Source organism: Daucus carota, chromosome 7 (genome assembly GCF_001625215.2).
Source record: "Daucus carota subsp. sativus chromosome 7, DH1 v3.0, whole genome shotgun sequence".
Lineage (NCBI taxonomy): Eukaryota > Viridiplantae > Streptophyta > Magnoliopsida > Apiales > Apiaceae > Daucus > Daucus carota.
In genome coordinates, this window is record NC_030387.2 from 12,413,356 (window position 1) to 12,434,273 (window position 20,918).

At 33.2% G+C, this 20,918-nt stretch overlaps 2 protein-coding genes across 2 annotated transcripts; one reads left to right on the top strand and one right to left on the bottom strand.

Moving 5' to 3' along the window:
* Window positions 1-353: 353 nt before the first annotated feature.
* LOC135147901 (uncharacterized) lies at window positions 354-1,465 on the top strand. Its single transcript, XM_064081938.1, has 3 exons — window positions 354-503; window positions 667-943; window positions 1,362-1,465. Exons 1-3 carry the CDS (start codon window positions 354-356, stop codon window positions 1,463-1,465), a joined length of 531 nt encoding a protein of 176 aa, XP_063938008.1.
* A 2,725-nt stretch (window positions 1,466-4,190) lies between these two features.
* On the bottom strand, window positions 4,191-6,268 carry LOC108195679 (adenylate isopentenyltransferase 5, chloroplastic). The gene is made up of 2 exons (XM_017362657.2): window positions 6,003-6,268; window positions 4,191-5,650 (listed from the first exon to the last, which is right to left on the bottom strand). Exon 2 carries the CDS (start codon window positions 5,631-5,633, stop codon window positions 4,638-4,640), a length of 996 nt encoding a protein of 331 aa, XP_017218146.1. The 5' UTR covers window positions 5,634-5,650; window positions 6,003-6,268; the 3' UTR covers window positions 4,191-4,637.
* Between the last annotated feature and the right edge of the window lie 14,650 nt (window positions 6,269-20,918).

Consider the following 20,918-nt stretch of genomic DNA (forward strand, 5'->3'; position numbering starts at 1 on the left):
GGGATGTTGGTTTTCTTAAGTGGACATTGTACACAATCAATTCACTGTGAAATTGTAAAGCTCGTGTCTTCCTGATCACTGATTTATTGCATCCTGTACTAAGGCGTGTCTTTCTGCTGCTACTAGCACCCTGTAAAATTGAAAAGGGGGTGATGATAATGAATTGGTGTGATCAATTTTAAAAGAGAAAAAAAGAATCATGTAGATGACCTATTGACCTGAGTTTAATTCTTACAATCACACATGTCATTATATATTTTTAGCAGTTGTTGCAGGAAGGTGGTTAATGAAAATGCTCTCAGGTCTTATCTTAGCCTAAATAAGATTCTCTGTTTGAGACCTCATCTTCCATGATGACCAACAAGGAGCAAATTGAAAATCTTGAAGCTGGACTCCAGAGGAATAGGATTGAGTCAGGAGTTTTCGAACCATCATTAAGCCCTTATATGCTGTATCTTCCAAGTCTGATCTATCAGTCCACATGGTTGGAGAAAATAAGGAGGGTGAGTCCAGTGCCACTGTTCTTAGCTATGACGCAAGTAAAGAGAACTGTTCTTCATTTGTTTTGAAAACTACATGACTCAAATTTCCCAAATTTAGCATTGGCGTCTTTCCATATGCAAGGCTAAACAAATCAGTAGAAATCAGTGTTTGTGGAGGAACTAGGAGCAAGATTTGGACCAACTAGTAGAAACCCAGCTCCTTGCTGGCCAAACATGCACTATATATTTGTTTTTCAGCGCTTGTTGTCTTAGATTCCTCTGCCAGGTCCTTTTCTATTTTAATCATGTATTTTCATCGAATACAGTAGCCGTAGTTTTAGAACAGAACTTAGTTTCTGCTATCTCTTCAAGTACACAAATTACTCCGAAGGATCATTTGACTGTTGAATCAGCAGACCCTTGCTTCTCAATAGGATGTAAAGCTGCCAATGCTGGAAACTGTTGACTGTCTGATAGCCAGTGGGGAAGAGTGGGAAAGGCTGTTTATCTGAAGGAGAGCTGAGGCGAAAGCGGCTGAAACACCTGATGTTGGAAACTATTGGAGCAGTGATGCATGTGAAACCTTTCAGGAAGAACCCTCGGATAAGGAATTAAAAAAAGGGGAACACCCTTGTAGAGGAGGGACGAAGCCAACAAACATTTATAAGGGGGGCCAAAAAATTTTTATTTTACAGTGTTAAAACATTTTTTTAGGGGCGAACAAACAGTATTTTCAGGGGGGCCAAATATTTATATTTACATAAATATATAGATAAAATATAATTTTTTCACAATTATATAACACATATTTTAATATTATGGAAACCCTGGGGGCCATGGCCCCCTCCAGCCCCCCCCCCTTCGTCCCTGCCCTTGTAGTTCATCCTCTGCAGGCTTGTTGGTTGAAGATCTTTCAAAAACTGGTACAGTTATCTCGATTCAGAGACTTGTTGATAAAGCTCTGTCCGCGACTTGAACCCTAAGATATTGCAAACTATTTATTATACACAATTGAAGAATGAAGATACTGGTCCCCTTTTAAACTTTGTCAATATGTTAACACAGTGAAGAAAGTTCTAATTATAACGTGGAATGGCATATGACAGAACCAGGGTAACAACTAGTTAGCAGTTGCCCTTAACACAGTGAAGAAAGTTCTAATTATAACGCGTAATGGTTCATAAACGAATAAAATGATACACGGATACAGGATCCCAAAATCGACACCAAAAATTAAGAATGATCCCAAACTTGAGCACGCAGATGTTTGATTCTACCTGGTTCATTTTTACACCCTTAGCTCCCAAGTTGAAGTAAGAGACATACATAAAATTCCCAGATACTGAGATAACATTTTGCAGCCATCACAAATTATTTGACAATCATTTGACAATTAGTGAATGCATTACACTGTACAAGTAGCTGAACAACCCATTTACATAACCAGAATAACGTGCTCAACAAGATACAAAAGAGCAAAAGGATGTAGGATGGAACCTTCAGAGTTCAGACGGTTCAGCTCCATAAGGCCAGTTAAGTCAAGATCACCTGAAGTACTTATCAACCCCGCGGCAGCATCAACAGATACACAAGGCATGACAATCAGAATTTAGCAATAAAATCCATCACACTGACAATTTCCTTTTCAGAAAAAATCTACACCATGTCTCCTGGTCAAGAGTAAGAATTAGGCAACACATGCAAAGTCTCATATAGTCAACGGGACCGTCGTCACAACTCACACGTACTCTATAGAGTCTGACACGGGTAATCAATTGTGTCACACACTTACACCTGAAAAGGCTGAAATGGTGTCCACTCCCTGACACACGGCTCATACATTGTCTGAACTAAATATCCGATTGTGGAACCTGAACACTCTAGGGTAAGTTGATCTAAAATAAACAAAACATCAATCATTTTTGTGCACATTGTGCAGCTTCATTGCTCTAGGAACAACAAGAATGGACCAATATTGGCTAACTAATAATTAATAAGAACCAGTAGGCGGATACGGTGACAGAGATGATACACAAGGGGAAGAATACTCTGGAGTACCATTATTTCTGAAGGAAAACAGCTGCGAATCTGAGGAACAGTTAAAATAAGCATTTTATAACAGGGGCAAACTTTAAAAAAGTACTTGGTGCCGATCATTTACACTAGTGTGAGGTTCTGCGTTCAACATAACAAAGAGAAGTGTCTACATAATGAGGTTTCTTAAAATTGTCAATGACTGGCTGAAGAAACCAGCCTTAAGTCCTGGCTTACGAACCTGCTTTCATAAGATAAGTATCTTAGCTACCATACCAATTTAACAGCTCATAAGTCATAATCAATTATAGTTTATTGATTATAAGAATATTATCCTATCACAAACCCTGAAACTTAAAAAATAAATCAAAAGCTCGACTGTTATGATTGGCCCAAAACAATTTAAATATCATGAAAGGCGGGAATACAATACGAGATCATTTGCAGCTTAGTGGAGCGAGTCCGTTTAGTTTATTACATTTTCGTTTTGGTTGTTTAATTCTAACGGGCCAATGCACAACCCATAGGTGTATGGTCGCGTGTCAGTAATCGTACTAGGTTGTTATTTATGCTCCCACCCTGAAATATAATGCTCAGATTTAGGACAATCTTGTTTTTCTCTGAATGAATTTTCCTCTTCTTGCTCTCATTTTCTTGTTAAAGTAGATTTAGTGCTATTTCATTCTTAACAATTGCTATGAGAGCCCGTCCTTCCTTGGAAATTTCTTAATCATGGCTAAGAAGTAGTCTTTACAGAAGTGTGATCAAGCTCTTTCTACAATAGAGAAAAAACTAGATGTGGTGGAAGATTTTCAGCTATCTACTTCTGACTAGTTTTAACAATTCCGAGAGCAATTCTCCGGAGAGAATAAAAGACATCAAGCAAAAACACATGAAATCGATGAAAAACCAAGACAGGACTTCAACAGCAATCCATGGCAGCTCTGCACTACACTAGAAAACACCAAAAGCCACTAAATAAAAACAACCAAATATAAAAGTCACCGGAAGTGGTCGCTTTTAAATAGAAATTTGAGTTGACTAACAACAAAAGCGACCGTGTTCAGTGACTTTTATCGAGGATCGCTTTTGTTTTGTGACTTTTTTTATATAAGGGACTGTTTTTGTTTTGTATCTTTTAAATATAAAAACGGACCAACTAGTTATTCATCTTAAATTTATCGTTTAAGATATTAATTTAATTATTGAAGCAACAAACTGGTAGGAAACGAAAACGGTGTTGGTTGTTTGGATTTTCATCTTAAATTTATCATTTAAAATATTAATTTTATTATTGTTAATTTGTTACGTGTTTGTTTCAACAAAGAAGCTGTCAACATGGTTAGTCAGACTTAGTCATGTCTTTCTTTAGTATTATCAGGAGATCGAATCTCCTAAAAACCAGGTTGTTAAAACAAACACATTGAGATTAATTAACAAAATAATAATACTAAAATTAATATCTTAAATGATAAAATTAAGATTAAAATATAATAATCATCTCTTTAATTTTAAATTTGTCATTAACCTGCTTGACTTATGTCGTATGGCTTTTTTTTTTAGCCTCTTTGACTTTCAAATGTTTTGCCCATTTGACACTTAATCTCACCCCATTTGGTTTTAAAAGAAGAGCAGTGCTAGGTGCACATAATCGTGTGGGGTGGTTGGTGTAAATGCAGGGGGGCCATCCAATTAAAATCCGTCACATGTCATTATGTACATGTTTTTTACACATAATTGTGATGTATACAGATCGTAAATATACATGCAACAATTAAAAGAGTTGTCATCCTCAGTAATAAAATAATATTTACATCGAGCCTGGTCAAAATAACATGCATGCCACACCAATAAACCAGAAAAACTCCACTCCCTCTCTATGTACCAAGATGATGCTCTACGGTCCACACGTCATTTTCTCATGAAACAGTAGCTACCAGATGGATCTTTACCTGTACGGACGAGAGTTTTAGGTTAAGGCATTTAACTACCTGACAGCTAATATCCTCTCTCGATAGTCAAGTATTTTCACACTGTACCTCCAAGTGCCACTCTACTGTCAACTAGTAAAATTTATTCCAACTTACGCACGACCACAACAAGATTTTTTCCATTATGTTCTCACCGACCGGCGCCGGCAACCACTGCGGTGCTAACCGCAGCGGCTCCGACGAGCGACGACGCCTTCATTTTGATAAAAGAAGTCGATAGTGCAGAATCTTCCTCACAAAGAAAATTACCAACAATTCCTCTGCTCGGCCTTCCCACTCGCCTTTCCCACGCCTCGTGCGACTCCGATCCACTCTTTAAAAAAGCCTCGGTCGCATCCAAACGATGCATGTCCCACTCCATTTGTTTTCGCAGCCTTCGAATATTTCTTAATTGCTTCAGCGCCAATAAAGACGTGTTACCTTTTATTTTATAGATCGCCATTTCAAGCAGAGCATCTCTAGTTTCATCATCTACACGAGCTTCGGCTCTCAGGAACTCGTCCATTTCTGGCAATCCGATGGCGCGCCTCACTCCTCGCGTATAATCATCCGAATCCGGGTTGAAAAATTGCCGAACCTCGTCAATTAACCCGGATTCGATCATTTTATCAACCCGGTCAGACACGTACGAGTGTAGGACCGGGAATGACACGTCAACCCATAGGAAACAGCACGCGTACCTCGATTTAAACTCGTCGTTTACAAGAGCTTTTATGAATGAATTGGAGCCACCGGCTATGATGGGGAGGCGGTCCCGGCTCACGATGGATTCCACCGCTATGGTGGCGTGGTGTCGGAAATCATTGGCGGTGAAATCTGCGTCAGAACGGATCATTCCTAGCAAATGATGCGGCACGCCTCGACATTCCTCTTCGGTAACCTTGTTTGTGACAATATCTAAGCCTTCGTAGACTTGAATTTTATCCGAATTGATTATCTCAGCTGGGAAAGAAGTGGCTAGGTCGATTGAAAGTCTTGATTTTCCTGTGCCGGTTGCTCCCATTAGAATCACGACTTTGTCCTTCCGCCGCCATGGCATGAAGGGGTCCATGCTCACAACTCCGCCGCGGAAATTCACTAGGGGCTGCGGCGGTGCTTGTTTGCAGGCAGAAAATGATATCCTCATTGCACTGTATATTTGAACTGATCAAAGAAAAACAATGAAAAGGCATTGTTAGTGATATGCATGAAGGTATTGCACATCAACTTAAACCAAATTAATACTCTTTTTGTCCTAACCGGTTGTTTACATTACTTTTTGACACGTCTGAGACTTCTGTGAGGTATAGTTTCATAATATATTTTTTAAATTTTTTTTGCCTCAACAAAAAATTGACGTTTAAACTTTTATTAGAAAAACATTATGTATTATGTTTTATAAGAGTCTCAAAATACGTACAAAAAGTGAACGTAAACAACCTGCTGATATGCACGTTAATCTGTCACAATGTGTAAGAGAAGACCATGCATAATTAATATTAGGACCAGTATTTACCTTTATATTTATAAAGATGCGGCAAACTGCAGAAGCTAAGAAGCCGATAATTTCCTTTTGCTTTAATTTCTCTCTATGTGCGTGTCTGTTCAAGCAGAGGTGATTGGGGAAGAAAGCTGTTGTGGAGTTGAAGGAAGATGCTTGAATTTAGTACTTGTAAATGAAGGTGCGTCTCTTTTGAAGCTCAAAACAAACTTGCACAACTCATTAGAGTGGCCTTTGGTATTTATGGTGGAAAAAAGACATGTAGACCCAGAGGATATCATAAAACTAAGATCCAAATGTGACACTTGTAATATGAAATTCAGTTGTGCCACAATTTTTTATATTACTTCAAGCAACTGTGTTCTGTCTTGTTGTGTTTGATTTTTGTTTTTTGTTTTTAATTTATTATTAATATATAAGTTTGTTTCGGTAAACAAGGACAATATAAATAAGTTTGTTTAAAGGAATTTGTCCTATTTTGTTGTTGTAGATGTTGACTCGATTTTGATAAATACTAATGTTGTGTTTGGTTGAGATGAATGAATAAGAAAGAAATGAAATGAAATTTGACCGTAAATGTTTATAAATCATTCCATTCCATTCTTCACACCCAAACATAACATAATAAGTTGGTAGGAAGTGGAATTTATATAATTCGTGAAGGTTTATATTAAACCACAGCAGACAAAATATATTTAGAAATAATTAGGGATTAGTTCCGTTGGCCTGAATTTGTCTTTTATTATACAGAGTTGCAAGTTCTATTCGGCAAAGGTTCATGTATTTATACGTAGTATTTTTTTTTTATATCAGGTGTCTCAGATTTTTGGAGGTCGTGTGGTTATTAGCAGCGGGGTGTTGGTTGATCAATGTATGTGCGGCAGCATCATGTCCGGTATATATGGCTAATTAGAAGAGTGGTGGTTGTTTATTTAAGTTTTAAAATCCGATCGGATTCAAAGTTGAATTACAAAAATGATATGAGGTTTTTTCGAAAACAAAGTTTTTAATCTAATAATAAAAAGTCATACAACATCTATACTAATGATCGAGTTGAACAAATTAGAAATGACAATCACCTGTTCTCATGAATAGATAGTTAAACAATATTTTAAAAATAAAGTATATACAAATACAAATACCCGCTTCATGCATTGTCGTTGAATCACTTGTACCCTCTTCATCATGCCCTAATATAGCTATCGTTTGAGTTATCAATCAAAACTGCGATTTCATACAAACTTTCATCACCAAATCAATACACCCGCTTACAATGAAAAAGCGAAAACAAAGCTCTCACTGAGGAAGAGAAAACAACCTTAGATCTGGAGCGGAATACAAGATAAATCGAGCTAAAAATCCACCCGATTGAAACAAAGAAGAGAGACAACGAAATCTCCTATGATTTTAGATCTAAGAATTTTCTGAAAACCACAAAAACAAGAAAACTCGGACGACATTGTTAACTTCGATATATATTTTTATCTAAATCAATTGTGGAGAATAGTTAATTAATTTCGACAAGGTTGGTCAAAATTAACAAATTTCACAAAAAAAAAAAAATCGTTCCAATTACTCCCTAAATTCACTAGTTACAAATTGGAATTTTTTTAAATTTATTTTTAGAACGTACCGGAGCAGATATATGGATCTGAATGTGCGTGTTTAAAAAAAAAAACTATTTTCATATTATTTGAATGTTAAATATTAAAAAATATATTTTAAGTTAATAAAAAATAATTGAGAATATTACCTATCTTTATTTTTCATATTTTCTTAAATAAAATTAATTTATAAATATACGAGCCTTGAGTTATAAATATACAATATACAATCGTTTCAGTCTAGACTATTAAAGACGTGTTTAGCCAAATTTTCTTCTACCGTTTTTTGACTAATAAATAAAAATCGGTTATTAATATCATTTGTGTAAAAAGATATAAGATAATTTCTGACTTATAAGTCAGAATCTAATAGGTTGAAATTTCTAGATATTTTTAATAACTCATTCTTTTTGAAATTTGACTTTCCAAAAAAGTATTAGAACACTTTAAAATTAATTTACAATATTTTATTATTATATCAATAAATTTTATACTCAAAAAATTGTATATATCAAAAATAATTATTCATCAATTAAACACATAAATTAGAAGTTACTTCTTATTTATAAATTATTTTTCATCAAACACTTATTTAAATTAAAACTATTTAAAAACAAGCTGCCACTAAAACAAGACCGAACACCCGCGCGCAGTTCAATAACTGCACTATACACCGTTAAAATAAATATCTGCATGATTTTGTTCTCGAAACATTATCACGTCAACATCTTTGATACGTAAATAAACTGTCCGGTCCAAGCTAAATTAGTCACATCCCATTAACCTTTTACTGGGAAGTTTTCTTAACAATCCGACTAATACAGAATTAAAACTCGAAACTAATCAAACGAGATCCACAGCTGATTTTTTTAGAGAAATTAGTTAGCATCCGCCAAATACATTCCATACAGTTACAAATAATTAATTAAGTTCAAAAAACGCCTTTAATAATTAGAGGTAATTGTATATCGCACCCCCTAAGTATCGTTAAAAAATGATAGAGTACCTATACTTTAAGAAACTCAACTCGCACCCCATATCTTTACTTCTCAAAACCGAGATGCACCCCTGCCGTTAACTTCCGTTAACTCAGTGCACTCCGTTAAGTCACTATATATATAATTGCAATTCGGACCCCCTAACTTACGTTCAAAAACGATATTGTACCCATATTTTTGAAAACTCGAATCGCGCCACCTATTTTTACATCTCAGGAACGATACGCACCCCTCCGTTGAATTCCGTTACCTTCCGTTAAAATACTCCACCGTCTCAATTTACATGTCCCTTTTGCTTTTTGAGGAGTTAAATTAACTAATTTTTGACCAACTATTTGAAAATATGTATTTATTAAAATAGATTAGATTTAATTTTTGATGATATTTTTTTTAAAAAAATTTGATCAATTTTTCAAAACAAAATAATTAAAATTTATATATTTTAATCAATAAATCACATAATATTTTTTTATATTTAAAATAGTGTATATTTTAAGTACCTAATACATGTCACTAAAAATTTAAAATCATTCAATATGCAAGACTTGGGCATAACTTAATTAGACAAAAATTTTAAAAAAAATATCATCAAAAAGTAAATCTAGTCTATTTGTTTTCGCAAATAATAGAGGGTCCGAATTTCGCAAATAATAGAGGTAACTGCAATTCGGACCCCCTATTATTTACCTCTATTAAAATAGGCTAGATTTACTTTTTGATGATATTTTTTTTAAACAAAATTTAGTATATTTTAATATGTAACTTTCTATTTCCTAAAATAATAAATAAATATTTTTTTAATAGTTGGTCAAAAATTAGTCAATCTGACTTCTCAAAAAACAAAAGGGACATGTAAATTGAGACGGAGAAGTATTTTAACAGAAGGTAACGGAATTCAACGGAGGGGGTGCGTATCATTCTTGAAATGTAAAGATAGGTGGTGCGATTTGGGTTTCCAAAAGTACGGGTACAATACCGTTTTTGAACGTAAGTTAACGGGTCCAAATTGCAATTATATATATAGTGATTTAACGGAGTGCACTGAGTTAACGGAAGTTAACGGCAGAGGGTGCATGTCGGTTTTGAGAAGAAAAGATAAGGGGTGTGAGTTGAGTTTCTTAAAGTATAAGTACTCTATCGTTTTTGAACGATACTTAGGGGGTGCGATATGCAATTACCTCTAATAATTATAGCCGAATATAATTTCTTTAATGAAACAAGTACATAAAAGAATTATTAGCGACTAATAACTGTTTAATAAAAAATTCCTTGAATCGATCGGCATGGTTAATACTTAATCATATGTTATTCCGGGACCGTACGCTATTATGAAATCTTTTTCATTATATTTATACCTGCTTACAACAATATAACTTAAAAAATTATCAAATTATATTGGCGGCTCGTTATTAAAAGCCTACAGGTTTTTCGCCCCGCAACTTGTTTCGCAAGTGGCGACCTTTGTTTTCTCCCTCACTCTGGTATAGCTGCAGTTTTGTATCTGCCAAAATTTGGACGTTTGTTTATAAGTGTATTTGATTTTAAATCTATTTTATAAAAATCTTAAAATTAAATAAATTTATAAAAATATAGTTATGACTTGTGATATAAAGCCATCTCTAACAGTGGAACCAGTTTTTGGCCTAAATCTTGTTCCAAATTTAGACCGAACCATCTTTTCATTCCAACAGTTTGGTTTAAATTTTGGTCCAAATTCATAAATCAATATTTTATTCTTCTAAAAATTTTTATATTATTATTCTAATCTTTTTAAAAATAATAGTATAAGATTTCATATTAATATTAAACTCAATAAATTCATTAAATTAGAAAAACAAAGAAAATTTAACATTTTACTTAATTAACTAAAATAAAATTTACAAAGATTCAATACTATTCCGAATTAATATATGTTCCCACAAATACTCAATTAATGCATCTCGAAGTGCAATATGAGCTTTTTTATTTTTTATTTTTCGATATTGTCCAAGAAATTTTTGAAATCGAGTATTTTAATGTGTTGTTAATTTGAATTATTTTAAGATTATTTAATTTTATTATATTTCATTATAATATATATGATTATTTAAGTAACATATATTAAATATAATTTATAAATATTTAATAATTATATTAACATAAAATCATTTAATTAACTAAATATAAAAAAAAGTTATTGTTATATTATTAAAAAGATTTAGGCCGGTGAATAGTGCCGGCCTAAATTTAGGCCAGTACTGTTCACCGGTCTAAATTTGAACCAAGATTTAGACCATTGTTGGAAAGATTTAGATCGAAATCGGCCCAAATTTGAATTTTTAAGCCACGGTTGGATTTGCCCTAAGTGCAATCCGTATATAGCATTTGAGAATAAGGAAACTCAAGTTATCGCCAGATACGAACTGAAATTGAAATGAAAATTATAAATTAATGTAAACTAATGAAAGTGCTCACATGAATTAAAAATGTCCAAAGAAGTTACTCCACACAATTAAAACACATTCTCCTGCACCGTCCTACATAATTCCTGTATTTCTGATTTGATTTTTCTTATCCTTTGAGGTTTTCTAAAATTTGATTTCTGTGTATCTTTTTCTCTCCCAACGATCAATTAGCATATCATATATATAATATTTTAATGTGATTTAAAAAAAATATGATTTAGATGGTTTTAAATTGACTTAGGCTATGAGGAGAGCTTGACAATTTTATAATGATAGCGAGGTTGTCATCCGAATAAGAGAATGTGGCGGGGGCATGAAGGAGAAAGAGCGTTGAACGAAGGCGAGAATTATGATTTAGATGATTTGTTATGATTATACGTTCTAGGTATTGATTTGCTATATGATTGTAAAATTTTATGGTTGGTTTTCAATTTAGTTTGATTGTTAGTATTTGTAACCACTAGCATTTTTTAAAATTTTCTTGTGATGATTGTTATTTTAGATTAATATGTTTGCGATGACTAATATGTTCATCATAATTATATATATATATATATATATATATATATATATATATATATAGCAAGTGCTCAAATACAAACTCCTTAGTGTACAAACGTACAAACAATCACTAAATGACTTGAACACAATCACTAAATGATTGAACATAATCATTAAATCTACCAGGAGGGTCTGATGGAGAGATAAGGGGAGGGGAGCACTTACGGGGCGGCATAGCCGAGTGGTGGTGCAGCGCGGCCGGCGGCAGCCGCGACGCCGGCGCAAGGGCAGTGCTAGAAACACGATTGAGGGATAGAGACACGATTGAGGGAGATGAGAAAAGCAGTGGTGAATGTGTGTGTTTGTGTGTGTATAGCACTAATCAGTGAGGGAACAACCAGAGAGAGAGAGCCGCTAGCAGTGGTGGTGGTGGTTGGTGGTGGTGGGTGGTGATAGGTGGTGGGTGGTGGTGAGAGAGAGAGAGGCGCTGGGCAGTGGTGGTTGGTGGTGGATGGTGGAGAGAGAGAGAGAGTGGCGCTGGGCAGTCGTGGTGGTGGTGGGTGGGGTGGTCGTGGTGGTGGTGATTGGAGGTGATTGTGGTGGCGGTGGTGATGAATGTATGTATGCATTTGTTAAATTAAAATATGCTAATCACTAAATATTATTGTTATAATCACTGGTTTGTACGTTTGTACAGTAAGGAGTTTGTACTGGAGTAAGACCCTATATATATATATATATATATATATATATATATATATATATATATATAGGCTCATGATCAAATAGAAACCACTTTTAAAATAAAAACTAGAAACCAATACAAGTTAGTGATATTCGCAGTACAATTTAGTGATATTCTCTGTAGGATTTAGTGATATGTATTGCAAGAATTAGTGAAAACTTGCAGAAACAGCCCAGAATCTCCATATATGTTCGAAAAACTGCTCAAATCTCCAGATCTGTTCACGTTTTCGATTCAGATGGTGGTGACGGTGGTGGAGATGGTGGAGGTGAAGGTAGAGATGGAGGAAGGATGATTGTAGCGAAGGTGTGGGTGACTTGAAGTAGGGGGTTGGAGCGTTGCCGGAATAGTGGCGGCTCCGCCGCGTTTTGAAGTTGAGCCGAGGTGGAGAAAGAAGTATGAACGGGGCTGAAGGAGGTTGAAGCAGCGACCAAGATGGGGTTGGTGAAGATGGAGGTGGAGATTGTGTTGTTAGAGAAATAATGGAGGTGGAGATGGAGGAGGTGGGTGGCATAGAGGTGGTGGTGGTTATGGAAGAGGTGACGACGGAGGTGGTGGCAATGGCGGATGTGGAGATGGGGTTGGTGAAGATGGAGGTGGGGTTGGTGAAGATAGAGGTGGAGATGTGGTTGTTTAAGAATTTAGTGGTATCTACTTTAGGATTTAGTGATATTTCAGCTTGGTTTTTAGTTTCTAGACTAAGCAGGTTTCTATTGGAGTAAAACTCTATATATATATATATATAAATATATATATATATATATATATATATATATATATATAATGGATGGTTGAATGCAAATGATATCGACCAGCTAATGCGCGGTTAAAAAAAGATAAGTTTAATAATAACCTATTCGCAAAGAAAAAATCAAATATGACCAATATAACCCTAGAAAAACAAACAAAAAATATGAAAATCGCCGCCTTTAAATATAATTGCAACCATCTTTATAAAATATCGATCATAGTTGGACGTTTGATATTTTTAAAGGTCACCTGTCTCTAATTCTACCATCTAGTTACGATGAATGTGCCGTCATTAATTTGATCATAATTCTTAGGGTTAAAAATGGGGTGGGGAAAATGGGGAACCCGCCCTAACCCACCCCGAATGGGGCAGATCCGCCCCGCTAATATGGGGAATGGGGCAGTGACGGGGAATGATTTTCTGCCCCGCCAAAATATGGGGCAAGTATGGTATTTGTTGAATCCCCGCGGGGATTCCCCGCCCCGCCCCGCATATATTTAATATAAATAAATAATTATATTTAATATAATATTTTTATTATATTTAATATAATATATTTATTATATTTAATATTATTATTTTTAATACACAAAACTATAATTTTACAATGTATAACATGTCTCTTTGATTTCTATTATCATTAGTTTTTTGCTTTTAATATACATGTCTCGTATATTTTTATTAAATTCTGAAAAAAATTACTTAATTTTAAAATAATTATTTAAAGTGTAATATTATAGAAGCGGGGCGGGGCGGGGCGAAATTATATTAAGTCCCCGGTGGGGCGGGGATGGGGATTAAAAATAAATCCCCGCGGGGAATGGGGCGGGGATGGGGCAAGAAAAAATTATGTGGGGCGGGGCTGGGAAATGAAGTCCCGGCCCCGAACCCGCCCCATTTTTAACCCTAATAATTCTTGATAAAAAAAGGACCACACACATGGCACTAACTCAGGCGCTCAAAAATTATGAGTCGCGTGAATAAGAGGTTTAGCTAGTCAATACCAATAATGATTGTATTGACCAACAATAACGAGGTTTAGTACGACCGACAAAATTCATATGTAATTAATAAGCATGTTTAAAGAAAATCGAATTCTCAAAATCATATGTACGTTCGTATTCAGATCTTCAATCTTGTTGCATGAAATGAGAGCTCAATCCTATACTTGACTGGAAATCATTTCTTATACGGTCCTTTACCAATTACCTATACCTTTAATTCATTGTTATATCTATCATTTTCACTCCCACGCATTTTTCAAATACTCCCGGTGTACTAGCGATTTTATACATATATCTCATGTCATTTATTATTCACGGTCAGCAGCTTTCTCATTTTTTTGTTGAATGCAGACATGCTTTTACATATATCTTGGCGACTTGGCCAACAAAAGTCTTATTTTTAGCAGTATACGTGAATATGTGTGATTTGCTTTGATATATAACATAGCATCTTGAGTTAACTGACTCATGCAGGTTAAGTGATTTTATTTCAAAATGGCAATTTTCATATGCTAAAATCTGTACTAATTAATCACTCAATTGTCCGCAAGAATATAATCAGTGCTGAAAGTCAATGAAGGAAAGAAGATAAAGAAAAGGTGGCCAATATATAGTGAAACTTTTTAGGAGTTTTCATGTCAGTTTTAATTTGGCAACCAACGAATGTTATAAAGTAAGATATTATATATCTGAGAGTATAATCAGTATTATAATTCAAAATGGGGTGCAACATGAATCTTTATCTAGGCCTATCTTGCACGTCTATCACGCCATGCAGAAATTCTATGTAATTGTTATACTTTCGTTTTTACAATTATCTTCTTCCCGTACTTTTTTCATAACTTCGGTACTGCGTAGGGTTGCTGTTGTAGACAGCAACAGCAGCTTTTTGCTAAAAAAACAGGTGAAAAACTGTTTGGTAAATCTAAAAGCAGCTTTTCCGAACAGCAGCTTTTAGCTGAAAAGCTGCTGTTAGAAAAAGCAGGTCTTTCCATTCTTTTCGAAAAAACTGCTTCTCAGCTTTTGTAGAATGCTGTTATAGATTTCATTATAAACCTCACCGAAAACATTATTTTTTTTATATTATAACTCAAAATAAGTAAATATCAAAAAATTACCAAACAGTTATCTGAATTCTAAAACAACACTTATTTTACCAGCATTTTTTCTGACAGCACAACAATTTTTAACAGCATCCCGAAACAGACCTTTCGTTTCCGTTTTAGTTGTATAGTGTGTTTAATTGGAAATAATGAAATGGAACGAAATAATAGAAATAGTGAAAATATAAAAGAGAAGTTTCGAAATATAGGGATCGTTTGGACAAAGTTAAATAAAGTGGTTTTGTGTTTAAAGTAAAGAAGGGATATATTAGAAGTGAGAAGTAGATAAGTTAATAGAGTGTTTGGAAAGGAAGCAGCTAACTCTGAGAAAGAAGTTAGTATTCTCAGGACTCGGCTTCTTAAAAGCACTTCTCTTTATTTACACAAACGACTCCAAAATAGCAGAAATCAGAAACAACTTCTGCTTCTCCGATAATTAAGCCGACTGACCCGAGTTCAATTCTAAGTTGTCCCGCAGTGCTTTGAAATGATAAGCATAGACATAAAGCCTCGGATATTACTGGTTTTCGAGAGAAGCTTATAAAATGCATATAAAGAGGGCATATATGTTGATGTTTTTGCAGAAGAGGTTAAGTATTCCTATTATGCACACCAATACACATGGATGTTCGCTCGAATCTAATGGGCCCTAGTTTATAAGGGCAATCATTTGGTAATAAATAATTAAATATGTTATCCTGCCGTCCCAACTTGTAATAGATACTACTCCCTCCGTCCCATTTTAGTTGTCACATTTCCTTTTTTATTGGTCAAATTGACTAATTTTTGATCAAAGATTACAAGTCACTCTTTTATTATTTTAAAAAACTGAAAATTACATCTTAAAGTAGATTAAAAGTTATTTTCGGTGACATATTTTTTTTATTTTTTCAATTGATAAAATATTAATAAATTTCAGTCAAACTTTAGTCAATTTGACCGGCACAAAATCAAATGTGACAACTAAAATGGGACGGAGGGAGTACAGAATATGTGCCTGTGTGTGGGGTGTAGCCGGAAACAGACGTTAGTGTGGTCAAACTTTTAATAAATTCAATAAGTATAATTTTATTATAATAAAGTCAAAATGTTGGCCATATATTGACTTATAATATACTCCTAGGTCTAAGAACAAACACTTATAATTTCTCTCTTTCTTTAATTAATTAATTAATTAATTTAATTTTAAAAAATAATTAATTTGGAAAAACTGGACAAAATGATCAATATATGAAGATAGGAACGATTTTAAGCTTGAAATCGAACGGAGTGGGTGTTTGTGTGTCACTTATAAGTCAAGCTTCTGCGATTATAAGTTAGTAGCACTTATTCGTACCGTTTGTGTAATAAGTCAAGAAGCACTTATAAAAAACTAGGAATGCTAGCTTTTGTTTCAGGGATTCTACTTATTTCTCAAAAACTTTAATCACTTATAAATTTTATATTGCTTCTAAAGTAGATTTTCTATATATATATATGAATCCATATGAAATATCAAAATCTACCAACTATGATTAATCATCCCTTAGACATTAATTAGTCAATAATAAGAATTAATTTATAATTAATCAATTACGGTCGATTATAAAACTTAGTCAGACATTGAATTGACTTAACCGATCAACTATGTCATTTATATGATTGAATTATCTTTGTCGATTTTAAACAACATCTTTCTTTTTTCTATATAAAATCGATCACACATAATCGATCGCGTTATAATAAATTATATATATGTCCCTTCAAAACTTTTTTAATCATTTTTGATATAATGGATCGAGCATTGTCAGTTGATTAGATGTTTCACTTTTTTCTCATATTCCCGTTTCAGTTTTATCTTTCTTTTCTTCTGTACTAGAAAGTCACAAATAAATGGAGACACGATTATAAATGGAGCCGGTTGTGCCTTGGCCCGTGCATGAAGTCAAAGGCAGTCAAACATGAGGCGGATTGATGATGTCTTTTTCATAGTTGATGGGGTATATGATTACATTCGTGCGCCCAAACAAAAGTCGAATAGAGATTAAGAGCTATTTTAAATTTAAAGAACTAAAATGGAAGTGCCACTTTCTGCAAATTGAATATCAACCATGGCCATAGTCGATGCTTTACTAAATTATCTTACCTTGCTCTCGCGGAATATTCAATTTCTCAGTAGAGCCACTGATCATTCCACCAACTTTTTTATTAGATCGGCGTGCTCACAATGAGCACTCGATCTCCACTAGGATTTAGCTAGTGCCTAGCTTAGAAATGATTATATGCTCATTAGTTTGATGCGCTTATAAAGCTTCTCATGCCCCATGAGCCTATGATTTCTAACTTTAACATCTCAAAACATGTATAAGAGCATCTCCAGCAGCTTCCTACATGGTGTCTTAAACTATTAATATAAAAAATATGGCATAAAACATAACTTCAGCAGAGTTCTAGTCATCTCTTAAAAAATTAGGATGCCCATTTCATTTCTCATTTTTAAGCATTGTGGAACATTTCCTCATACTATACTATTTTGAAGAATAAAATATTAACTTCTCTCTTTTTTCTCCTCCTTTCTCTCTCTCAATATAATATTATAATAATAATATGGAATAGAAATAGGGAATGTTGTTGGAGTTTTCATTCAATAAAATGTAATAATTCTTAAAAATATGAATATTTTATTATATATTTATGGAACATGTTAGGACTCTGTTGAAGATGCTCTTAGTATCTTCGTAACGAGAGTGGAGTCTCCAAAAATATAATTTATGGGAGCCCAAACTAACTACATCCCTCAGTAAACTGAGTTGTATATATCAAAAACGAATATGCGGTACGTAGTTTAATATTTCTGTAAAAATTATAAATTATACGTGAAAATAACATATAAAATTAAAAGAAAAAAATATTTCATCCAGCCGATTCATACTACGTGTTTTTTATTTTTAATCCCACATATATTAAATGTCCACGGTCATCATAAATTCAATTATTTACCAATTTTAAAACGTACCACTTTTTTCTATCAATTTCTAGTTTGTTTATTAATATGGTTGTAATATTATATATACACACATCGATTTGACTAATGAATTATGAGCTCCTTGTTAAGAGAATTTTCTATCTCTGAGGAATCAGCTCCATATTGTAGATTAAAAAATGGAGAGACGGACATGGCAAGTCAACATTGGAGCTTAGAATATATACTTCCAATATTTATAGAAACATAGGGCCTGTTTGTTTACCGGAAGCTGCTTCTGACTTCTGTTTTTCTTGACCCGTTTGTGTAAAAAAGTAGAAGCACTTTTAAAAAGCTGAGAATCCTATCTTCTCTCTCACAGCTTCTGCTTCTTTTCCAAACACTTTATTCACTTATTTACTTCTCACTTTGCTCCACTTCTCTAGTTTAAGTTTGCTCCACTTCTCTAGTTTAAGCAAGAAATCACTTCTTTTAAGCTTGCCCAAACGGTCTCATATTTTTTTAACCCTAAAGAGAGTAAGAGACCTGGCAGCTAGCTACAGAAACCCTAGGATAATATATTTATATTTGAAGGGGCCTTTGGAATCGATAATACTTTTTAAATCAAGGGTCGTTTTGCAATTCAAGTGACCCGTATATAATCCTTTGTGAACATTTCCTGCCGCAAATTTTTTTTACTGAAAGTAATTAATATATATTTGAGATTTTCTTTTTTTTTAAGATACTATACAATGAAAGATATAGGAACCGCAAAAAAATCAAATTTTTTTGTTATCTATAATTTTAATCAACCTCCTCATTGTTGTCACATATTCGGATTTCTAAAGACCGGTGAGAAAAGTTCATATCATTTATTATATTCAAATAAGACATTCGATTTATAACAATATAAAATAATAATAATAATTTATTTTTAAAATAAATTCGATCAGAATAACCATCGAATTATTATATATGTGTTTTTGGTAAAAAACTAAAAGTTATATTATGCAAGTACAAAAATGTCTCCAAACTAACACCTCATATTTAATTTTAACGGAATTTTTAACGGAAAGGTTACAAAATCTAATACATTATACTTTGAGGTGTTAACGGTCACGTTTCAAAATATTAATACTCATTTGTCAATGAGCCAAAATCAAGAATTACAACTGCAATAATCTCATGAAAATACACAAATACACGAGGCAAGATTGATAAGACCCGGTCTGCGACAAGTTAAATTTTGGACGAAGGAAAACTTTGACAATATCAGACTCCTAGTTAAGGCCCATGGTTGTTACTGACTTTGTTGGGTGATGTTGGACCAGATAGTTAATTATACTTGGGCCTTATGGGCACATTTACTGTACAGGCTCTTTTATCAAGTCCAGTCCAACAAGGTCGTGTACTATTGGTTTCTTCATTAACATTTTATAACTTATCTCCGTGTGCACTTAATGTTTGTTATGTTATTTTATTTTTATATTTTGGTTCAACATTTTGTTCCCATTTTATAAAAGCTCAAGTGCATATTATGAAATAAATATTTTTGTTCCTTAGCTTGGTTTTTCTCCCGAAAGATTTTTCCGGAAAGGCTATAACATGACATTATTTCATTTGACGGCCAACAAGGAGGAGTGTTACAAATAATATATTGTGGATGTTCCTGACCTTTCAAGTATAGACTTTTGGTTTTTCATCCTCCTAGAAGATTATATCATTTAGGATAAAATTATAATTTGAATATTATACTAATATATAACTTTTATTTTATAGACATCGTTCAATATCATATATATGAAAAGTGTGATCAATATTCTCTAGAAATTTCACAAAAATTAAACACAACGTCGATGTATAATAATAAAAGAATTTTATTAATTTTATTATATATAGACAACTTATGGTTATTATTTCGTGCAACTTTGGTTGCAATCATTTATTATTATTCAATTAAAAACAATATCACTCGGTAGTTGACGATTATATCAACATCATTTAACTTTAGTGGTAAAAAACACTTTTACCAACGTTAATTTTAAATCAACTATAAATTTAAAGCAAGTAGTGATATTAACATTCTATCAATTATCAAGAATGTCACGTGGAGATCACATAATGTCTTTAAATATTCACACGTGTGATATTTTATTGTATGATATATAAGATTCATGAGTATAAATATCATATACATTTAGAAAATCATGTGCTTTTTTCGAGAGGAGCGTATATAATTTGAGAAGGATTTTTCATTTGAAATCTGTTTAAGATTTTGAACATAAATTACATAAACTATTTCACAATCCACAGAAACTCACCAACTCTCCTCTGATCTCTGTGAAATTATAGTATAAAATTTTGTTAATATCAAAATATGAATATATTAGAGAATAAAAAGAAATATACTCATGAATAATATGTTAAGGATAAAAAAATATCAATAAAAAATTGACCATAATAACCAATGTTGTGAATAATATAATAATAATACTGAACAAGTGCACATCAAGTTTAGGGTCAAAAATAGGTGTGATCAAAAGAACGGACAAAAATTTAGTATTGCAAAAGTAGTTCGAACTTAATAAATATAGTTTCATATTTTATAATTTAGAAATTATATTACTTAATATTATGATTTATTAGTAATAAATAACTTTTTACATCATTTTAAACATATTTAAAACAAAAAATTTATAAAATAATATAAAAGATCAAGGGGTCATTTGTTAAATCTGAACAATTATTTCTGGATGAGTTGAATTTCTGGATGACGTGAATTTCTGAATGAACACAATATTCTTGTTTGTTATTATTTTTTCTAATTTATCTGGATGACC

Coding starts and splice junctions, on each gene's coding strand:
- LOC135147901 (XM_064081938.1), top strand. CDS start 354: ATGACCAACAAGGAGCAAATTGAAAATCTTGAAGCTGGACTCCAGAGG. Junction 504..666: donor GGTTGGAGAAAATAAGGAGG/GTGAGTCCAGTG, acceptor TGGAGGAACTAG/GAGCAAGATTTGGACCAACT. Junction 944..1,361: donor AGCTGCCAATGCTGGAAACT/GTTGACTGTCTG, acceptor CTGCCCTTGTAG/TTCATCCTCTGCAGGCTTGT.
- LOC108195679 (XM_017362657.2), bottom strand. CDS start 5,633: ATGAGGATATCATTTTCTGCCTGCAAACAAGCACCGCCGCAGCCCCTA.